Raw genomic sequence first — 9871 nt, forward strand, 5'->3', positions numbered from 1 at the left:
TGCGTATTTGACACACTTGGTCTAAACTGTACTTTTGTGTTTCCTTGTGAGCTGCTCTGAGCCCGTGGTGGGTAGAAAAACCTAAACGATACTCTCAGCCACCAATTCACCAGACTCCCTTAGGTAGGCCACTTAAGACTTAGGGTGATTCAGGGGCTAGACTGCTGGACTAGGCCTGGAAAGGGCCAGGTTCTGGTCCCTGCTCAGATCATTCAGTGCCACTGAGCACTCTTTTCAGCCTAATCTACCTCGCAGGATTGTTGCTTACACAATGGGAGAAACAACTAATGCCATCCAGACCAAACTTGCTATTCTTTCAGTTTGTTAATTTCACTATTTTACCATTGGATTCTAAATTTGTACTATTTTGCATGCTTAACCACTGCCCCACCAGCTACTCACGGTACCACATTTCGTCTGATGAAGTATACATGCTCCCAAAAGCTTACATTCTGAATGAAACTTTGTTGGTCTTAAAGGTGCCATTGGACTCCAACTTTGCTCTATTGCTTCATACAAACACGGCTGCCCACCTGGATCTATGTACACCACTCTGAGATGAAGGATGGAGACATGATCCTCTCAGACGAAGTTTTTCTCCTGAGCAATAATGTTGTATATGGAATACTGAAGGTGCTGTCTGAAGCATTGCGCTGTTACTGCTCTGTGGAGAATCCAAGATCAGTTTGGCTTGCTTGGAACAGGAGCTGTAATGCTATTGCCAAAATGTGTACACAGACAGGATGGAGAAGGATCTGGGTTGGGTCACGTGACTGATACACAAACAGTGAACAATATCTTTCATAGCAAGTACAAAAGCTGAAATAGATGAGTGGAGTTGGTTGCGTTTTTCAGTGAAGGATTCTGGGATTAATATCAACACAAACTCACTTTCTATGGCAGCAACTGAGCAGCTTCAATCCAGTTGTTCACAAGGGGAATGGGGATGGGGAGAGAGCCCCCATGGTTTTCAAGGCCACAGACTTATCCTTTAGTGCCCTCTACAGCATACATAGGGAACTGAGTTGAAAAGACAAGCATTACCAAACTTTTATTTCTCATTCAAGTTCCCAACCCAGCTACAGTAGCCTTAGCTATGAAGTACGGTTGCAGTCAAGCCAGATCAGGTTTTCTTTAACTTCCTCAAGCTTCCATCCCCCCCAAGAGGGAAGCAAAAATGACGCCGATGATACAATTTTGTTTCTGTAACATAAACCCCCCCCCACTTTCAACGTCCACAAACCGTATTCTGTCCAAGCCCCCACCCCAAGCATCACCTGCGCTTCTTTAATACTGAATTCTGCAGTCGAAGGCCCAAACCACCATGGCTCAGCTGTTACAGTTGCAGCGCTCGAACCAGTCTTTGGCAGTATGTGAAATTTCACTACAGTCCTCGTTCCCTTCTATGTCAATGAAAGGCAAGCCAGCTGTCCTCTTGCAGGGTCGGATGCATCAATGCAGCTCCCAGAACCTCACCCCTGCTTGGGGAGGGGTCATTGATTCAGGGCACAGAAAGGCCGACGGGGGTTTGTACAAGCCCATTATGCCATGTAGTTGTCAACACTTGAGCTGTGGCTTTACCACCCCTCCCCCCCATTAGGTGACTGAACTTTACTGTTCACTCATGCCTACTCCCTCTCCAAAAACACACCTTCGGAGACTACAGCTGTAGAACGTGTATGTGTGTGTGCGTACGCACACATATATGTATATATAAAACACATGTTTTTTTAAAAAATACCAGCCAGGAGCTTGGAAGAAGCAGGCAAGAATTAAGAGACCAGCTCATTCCTACAAGGTCCTGTCTTGCTCCTGGGTAAAAATGGCTTGAGGTTTGGGGAGGAAAGAAACAAAACCTTTTACAGCAGGCAGCTGTTAGGAGTCAGGACTGCTGGGTGCAGCGTAGAAGCCAAAAGATAAAATCTAACAGGCAAAAAGACTAGAAGGGAAGATTTTCCTGGGGAAAGAAGGATGCCTAGAGAGTTATTGCAGATGACAACTCTGTGTGTGTGTGTGTGTGTCAGGATTCTAGCAGGGGAGCAGGTGCTGAGAGGGCTGGTTTCCATTTAGGGACCTCTAATGCTGGTTTTCAACAGTGGGGAGAAGCAAAAACAAAAGAGAGAGTCTTGTGTCGCTTCCCCGGTCTCCAGGACTCCAGGGAGTGCCCCACCTTGTGGGCTTTGTCGACCTCTACTGGCCACCCCTTGCCTTGGCCCCATCACTCCTTCCGCTGGGGGTTCTGCACAGCTCCATCTCTGCCTTTTGGAGAGCCGCTCCGGTCCCTCCGGCCACCTTCCAACAGCTTTCCCAGCAGGAAGAAGGCCACAGCCCCGATATGGATGCAGTAATAGATGGCGCTCCAGTAGTGGACGGTGTCCTCAAAGGTGAGCAGCACGAAGCCCATGCACATGTAGTCGTAGGCCCGCATCTTCAAGAACCACTGCACCCAGTCGCCGTAGAGACGCCCTGCAGGGGAGAGGTGTTTCAAGAAGCCGCTCTCCATTGCACCTTCAGCCGCCAGGCAAAGTGGGATGGTCAGGAAGCTGAGGTAGTAGCCAGGGTGAATCCCATGCCAGTACGCAGAGATCAGCATTGTCCAGGCACTCCTGGGTAGAAAGGAGACATCAGCCCTAAAATTCTCCCCTCCTGTCAGCCCACAGATCCCAGAATCCTTCATTAGATCCCCTGCCTCTTTCCATCATCAATCCCTAACACTTTCTCTGTTGCCTTTATCAATCAACTGCACAATTGCCCCTTCTCAAGCCAAACCCAGGGATCTTTCAAAGACAATGGCTCTTGCTCATTCCATCGTTCTAGGAAATTTCTTGCCACAAAGTGAAGTGGCCTACTATCCTCCCAGTATCTCACATCACTTCCCTGTAGGTTTCACAGCAACCATCAAATATTTCAGAAGTAATCACTATGTTCCTTATGAAAAATAGAAAGTTTTGTGGATTGCTTGTATTTTTATTTCCTGTCTTCCCCTTCTCCATCATGATTCATCTACACTCCTCTCCATGCAAGCTTACTGTTCAACATTTATTCCTGCTATTCAGAATCCACTTTACCCATTTTGGACAAAATGAATTCATCAGCTCCTTCCATTTCTTCGTTCTACCAACAAACCACTGCCCTTTTCCCATTTTTCCCAGAATTAGTTTCATTGTAACCAGGGCTTTCTGTGTAGCAGGAACTCCTTTGCATCTTAGGCCACCCACCCCTGATGTAGCCAATCCTCCAAGAGCTTACAAGGCTCTTAGTTCAGGGCCTACTGTAAGCTCTTGGAGGACTGGCTACATCAGGGAGGTGTGGCCTAATATGCAAAGGAGTTCCTGCTACAAAAAAGCCCTGATTGTAAGCCTTGAAATAGCTATCTAAATTTCTGTCTTACTCACTCACTATACAGTCGCTTGCATAATTCTCAGCTACACACTCCTGCCTGCTCTCCATCGCTCCTGGAATTGTCTGCCAGCTTTTCAGTTAACGTCTATCCTACAATACTTTCTGACTGCACCAATAAAAAGGTTCTTCACACTCTTAAGTTGATATGGAAGCAATTTACTGTAGGACTTGACAATTCACCCTTCCTCAAAGCCCACGCCCAGCAGGCCTGCAAGAGACTTTCTTCTCCCTCTCTAAAATCTTCTTGTATCCCTTGCTCTGCAATTTAGCTCTACACACCTACACCCACCCATAGAATACTTCTTACCTCATGACGTAGGAACGAACAGGTGCGCTTTTGTAAATGTACTGTGCCAGCCACCACTGTACGGTCATGTTCCAGTAGCGCATACCATCCTTTACCTTGACGCAGAAGTCCGTGCCATGTGGGTCAATGTTCTTAATTGTCTCATAGTCATAGGTGATGCTCAACGCCTCCCCATCAGCTGATCTACTTGGAAGAAAAAGGAAGGGAGGGATTTTCATGTTTTCGTATCCTTCTCTATTGACTACTTCAGTGCCATGTACATGATGGCCTTAATGACTGTTCAGAAACTTTAAAAACTTTCATAGCTGAGCATGCACTTTGGTCCATATACATCCCGCCTCAGCTCTGCCAAAATCTGCCAGATCTAAAGCATAAAGGAAGTGCTCAGAAACATCCTCCAGTTCCTCCAAAATCGGCCACATCTAAAGCATACTGGAAGTGCTCAGAAGGGTTTCTATTTACCTAGCTGTTCAATTGATTTTTATGGATAGGTAGATCAATGGCTCTCTCACTTTCTCAGGTTGGTACTGCATAATGGACTGCTTATTTACTCTCTCCAAAGCCACTGTGAGCTCATGTGGAAAGGGTTAGATTACATCTGCCCCCCCCCCGCCTTCCTCTGGAGTGTGTGGTGTGGCTTGCTAAGGTTCAGTCATGGGCTCTGCTCTCTGCATGTTGTTCTGCAAGTGAAATCAGTGGATGTGTCACAACTCTGACTGTTGCTCTTTTCACTGCTGTTCACAACTTTTACCAAAGCTGTAAAATGCAAAAGACACACACAGCTATTTTGAAAGAACACAGAGCAATGCTAAGACCTGTAACTGCTCCAGAGAGCTAGTGCATGGTAAGAGATCCTGCTGTGGAAACACAGCTTTTGCAACACACATTGGCAGCAGGTAGAGTGTTAGCCTAAGAGTAGGAAGACTCAAGTTCAAATCCTTACCTGGCAACCTTGGGCCAGTCACCTTCTCTCAACCTAACCTACCCTGTAGGGTTGTGTTGTGTGGATGATATGAGGGAAGGGAGATGCATAAAAAGGAAGGGTGGGATAAAAATATGATATCGGATTCCAGAACAGGCAGGATGAGCAAGTATGGGTGTGTATGTGTGAAGTGCCGTCAAGTCACAGACAACTCACGGCCACCCCAGCAAGGGGCTTTTCAAGGCAAGTGAGAAGCAGAGAGGGTTTGCCATTGCAGAGTATTTCTTGGAGGTCTTCCTTCCTTGCTTAGCTCCCGAGATTTGAACAGATCAAGTTGTATTGTGCCGCCTTCCTTCCCTTGCAACACAAAAAAGAATCACAGGAGGCAAAATACAAAGAAAACCGTGGAAGATAACTAAAGGCATTCACTATCCAATGAAGTCTATTTCCATAAAATGCAATAACAACAACAACCTTGCATGTATGAGTAGCATTCTTATCGTATTGTATGGAAACAGAATTTATTGGACAGTGAATGCCTTTAGTTATTTTTTACGTCTTTCTTTGTAGTTTGTCTTCCTTCCCTTGAGCAAGGATAGGATCAATTAATTCATGTTGCCCAATTTATGGGCAGAATTTGACTACACATAGGTGCTTGCGTTTCATTACCCACAATCCTGTGAAAAAGCAAGGGACTACACCCTGGCATCACAAGAGAAGAAAGGCTGCATGTTCTGTTTCCACGACAATTCTCCAAACTGCTTCAGACTGGCTATAGGGCCTCACTCCAGAAACGGAACGTCTCTGTGACTCACCTGCTGAGAGGCTCATATTCCACAGTGGGGCCCCCGCCTGATCGGGATTTGGTAGCAACCGGGTAAGCCCCAAAGGCAGCCGCGATACAAGCACCTTCGGCACACAGCCAGGCCACATAGAAACGCATGCGGAAGACGAAAAAGACGGGCATCATGTAGAAGAGGCGGAAAGGAAGTCCTCGCTCGTAGAAGGTGTCGCTTCGGACGTAGTCAAGGGGAAAGAAGTGAGAGACCACCAGGAAAGCAACCCCAAAGATGGGGATCATTTTAGATCTGGAAAGCAGAGGTTGCCAGCTGGGGATAGCTGATGAGTCGGGCTGGTTCAGCCAGTCATAGTGAGTACGGTAGCGATAAAACGGGCCTGGGTACGAGAACAAAGGCAGACTCAGACCACATTCCCAATCAGGGGTGTACCCCATGATGCAGTAATACATTTTAGTGACTTAGCAGTCTATGTCATGTGGGCCCAGGGGAACGGTTCCAAGTGTCCAGTAGCCTAGTCCTAGGTCTTTTGGAAAGAGTCCAGCAGACAGCCAAAACCTTCCAGATCTCAGTTTTCCCTGAACTGCGAATGCTAAAAGTTAGCAGCAGAACTATTTGAAAATGTGCAGCTGTTTTCAGGATGCAACCATTAAAAGCCACCGTACAAACTGGATAGACAACAAAACAGAAATAATGACAGGAGGTAAAGAAACAGAAACATGTTTGTACACACACATACACACACAACAGAAAATACGACCCAAACAAAAAGCAGAAAGAGACAAGCACAGCAGACGGCAAACGTGAAATTCTAATTCCTCTCTTCTTTTGATCTGCCATCTTTCATGGTCTTCCAAAAGAGACAAAACAGAAAACAGCAACATCTGGGGATGCTCTCTCCCCCCCACAAGTGGTTATAAGGCAGGGACATTCAATGGATCAAAGTGGTCCCAACCATGATTCACACAACTAAATAAGCCAGCATGGCTGTTAAAAGGCGAAATCACTATGGCTGTTTGGACACACATACACACATTCCGCCCTGCCCTGTTAGGTAACTCAGGTACCTGTCATGAGCCCCACATAGCAATAACTGTAGCATAGGATCTCCACCAGTCCTGGCATTTTGGGGATCACGCCAATCACAGGAGACTTGCTAAATGATGCCACTTCCTGCTTCTTTGCTTGGGTGAATTCTTGCACTTCGTTGGCCAAGCTCACCATCTGGGAGACACAGAGACTACTATGGAAATGAACTTCCTAGAGAAGCCCTTCCCACCCCCTTCCCCAGTACAACTGGCTACCTTGAGAGTGAGCAAGAGTTGTATGGCATTGGTGTATGGTGTTGGGTCTGGGAAACCGAAGTATGCAACAGTGCGGAAAAAGAGCAGGTAAGAAAATGTCCAACCGAGCGTCAGGTAGTGGCAAGACCTAGTGTGAAAAGAGAGAAGCCATAAATAGAAATGATTAATGTTTCTCAATCACCCCGTGCAAAAAGTGTCAATTTCTCATTAACAAGAATCTCCATTTGCAAGACCCCCCAACTCTAGCTTTTGGAGAAGTCCAATCTCTTGGCCCTGTGTGCCAACTCACTGGAAGACTCCTTTCTCTAAAGACCACACGATATTTCTCCTTTGTTTGACCTCAGATCTCACAAGATGATGATGATATTGGATTTATATCCTGCCCTTCACTCTGAATCTCAGAGTGACTCAGTCTCCTTTATTTCCCCACCCCCCACAACAGACACCCTGTGAGGTAGGTGGAGCTGAGAGAGCTCTCACAGCAGCTGCCCTTTCAAGGACAAGCTCTGCAAGAGTGATGGCTGACCCAAGCCCATTGCAGCAGCTGCAAGTGGAGGAGTGGGGAATCAAACCTGGTTCTCCCAGATAAGAGTCTGTGCACTTAATAATAATAATAATAATAATAAATTTTTATTTGTATCCCGCCCTCCCCGCCTAGGCAGGCTCAGGGCGGCTAACAGCATTTCATAAAACATACAATAATAAATAACCTTTAAATTTAACAATATAAAACTTTAAGTTTAACAACAAGTTTAACAACAACATTAAAAACCAGTCAATACAATTAAAATAACTTGGTCTGACAGTGCCGATGGTGTATGACGCTAGTTCTGTCAGTTTATACATTCTATACAATTTACATAGCGGTATAAGTCTTTAACTAGAATAAGATCCTTAATTACACCAACCATTAACCATTACACCAAACTGGCTCTCACAGTTTGGGAAGAGTTTCTCTAGGAAGTTCATTTTCCATGGCAGTCTCTGTGTCTTTCAGATGGTGACAACTAGAAGACCAAGGAGTCTCAGTTCCCCTTCCCTGGATCCAAGTTTTGTTTCCTGGGCCCCAGAGATTCAGACTGCTTGGTGGCTCTCATAATCCTTTGCAGTAGCCCAAACTACATTCCTTTCCCAGAAGGTTCCTCCCAGTCTCCACTTAAACTCCCAGGGCTTCCCAGCCTACCCAGAGAAGCCGGAACTTCCACAGTCCCCTGCACAGAGTACAACCTGCTCCATTACCTGGGAGAGAGACTGATGATAAGCCATGTCCCGAGGATGGTGACCAGTGAGTGGAGGGCGTGGATGTGGCAGGTAGTCAGCACAAGCAAAAGCCCTGCAGCTGCCCCTCCAAACTTCTTGGTCCTCAGCCCTGCAGGGAAGAAAAGGAACAAATGTGATGCAGTCAAGTACATACAAGCATGGGTGATCACATCCCACACACACACAGTGGCACATCCCCCTTTTCCCCCAGTGAACAAATACAGGCGTGCATCATGGACCACTATGGATCCAAACCCACTCCTTTCAGGACACACGCACAAGCCTCCAAACTGAATCCAAGGAACAAGAGATGGGCCCTAAGAAAGTCGTCACAATCACCACCTCAGTAATGTGTTATTAAAATAAAAAAAGATTTTGTGTTTCCCTTCAAAAAAGACACTGATCAATGTTTAACTTGCTAAACATGCCAGGAATTTAAGCCTCTTTAAACCAGGGGGTGGGGGGAGAAAAAGATTTATCAAACAAGATGGGGGGCAGTTGAATACCTGAGGGCGGGGAGCAGGGCTCTCCCCCGCAACAAAGAAACCCCCAACAACACGCTAGCTCCTGGAGGGTAGGGGGGAAGATACACCTATCTTCAAGCTACTGAGTTTCAACCACTGCTGATCAATACAATGGCCTTGACAGGAATTTAACTCTGGTTCTGAATGTCTGATGGAGTAAGCAGAGCTCTCACCCGATTGTTTTACCTTCTTGACACCCTCCAACCAATTATAATCTTCCTCCCTCCTTGAAGGTCTTGGCACATTCTCACATCTTTGTGATGGCACTGAGACTTAATCCACATCTCAGTTCCCTGCGAGTCCCTCTCAAGGTTGGGACCAGGCAGCCCGCTCTGTTGTGGTGAGGCAAGGTCTTCCTTCCCCCTACTTAAACAACCCCCAGGTCTAGCACTCACCCCCTTTCTTGAAGAGAAAACCAATGGGGATGGAGACGAGAAGCACCATCAAGTAGGTCATTTCTTCAGGTGACATGATTGCTGGTGAATCTTCCCCAAGTCAGAAAAGGCTGAATTCTGGAGGGTGGAGGAGGAGAGAAAAAACAGGTGAGTTTCTAGAGAAGTTATGAGTCAGTAGGTTAAAAGCAGGAAGTCTAGGATCCTTGTGTCAAAAAGTCTGGGACTCCACAGTCAGCACTAAAGGATGCTGAAATTTCATGTGTTCCAGCAATAGATCCTGATGAGAATGCGGTCTGGATAGTAAATAATCTTATTTTAAATATAAATAAGACGAAGGAAATTATAGTGGATTACAGGAAGAATAGTTTGGACACCCAGCCGTTGTTTATTGATGGTGTTATGGTAGAACAGGTGACAGAATGGAAGTTTCTGGGAATTACCATGAAACAGGATCTAACATGGGGGGCAAATACTTTAGCTCTAGAGAAAAAGGCCCAGCAACGACTATACTACTTAAGACTCTTAAGATCACTACAACTGTCAGGGAGTCTGCTGGTTGCCTTTTATCGTAGTTCCATTGAGAGCATTTTATCTTATTGCCTCTGCGCGTGGTTTGGGAGCTGCACGGAAGCAGAGAGAAGGGTGCTCCAAAGAGTGATGAGAAGAGCACAAAAGATTTGTGGATGTTCTCTCCCCTCATTGGTGGATCTGTATAATATGGCATGTAAAAGGAAGATACAAATGATCCTAAGGGACCATTCACATCTGGGCCATTTGCTTTTTGAGATCTTACCGTCAGGTAGACGATATAGAGTGTTGAAGGCTAGGACAAACAGATTTAAGGACAGTTTCTATCCAAGTGCTGTGGTTAGGTTAAATGCAGGGTTATGAAGGATTATCTGTTTTAGATGTATTTAATGGTTTAAATGGTTTTAATGGTTTTATGAATGTTTATCCGTT

The 9871-nt window shown here is 45.9% G+C and overlaps 1 protein-coding gene across 1 annotated transcript; it reads right to left on the minus strand.

The window, feature by feature from the left end:
* Positions 1-1025: 1025 nt before the first annotated feature.
* MBOAT7 (membrane bound O-acyltransferase domain containing 7) lies at positions 1026-9035 on the minus strand. Its single transcript, XM_060256186.1, has 7 exons — positions 8912-9035; positions 7972-8101; positions 6733-6859; positions 6496-6652; positions 5447-5807; positions 3710-3892; positions 1026-2606 (listed from the first exon to the last, which is right to left on the minus strand). The coding sequence occupies exons 1-7, from the start codon at positions 8985-8987 to the stop codon at positions 2219-2221; spliced, it is 1422 nt and encodes a 473-aa protein (XP_060112169.1). The 5' UTR covers positions 8988-9035; the 3' UTR covers positions 1026-2218.
* Between the last annotated feature and the right edge of the window lie 836 nt (positions 9036-9871).

The sequence above is a fragment of the Heteronotia binoei genome, chromosome 15 (genome assembly GCF_032191835.1).
Source record: "Heteronotia binoei isolate CCM8104 ecotype False Entrance Well chromosome 15, APGP_CSIRO_Hbin_v1, whole genome shotgun sequence".
NCBI lineage: Eukaryota > Metazoa > Chordata > Lepidosauria > Squamata > Gekkonidae > Heteronotia > Heteronotia binoei.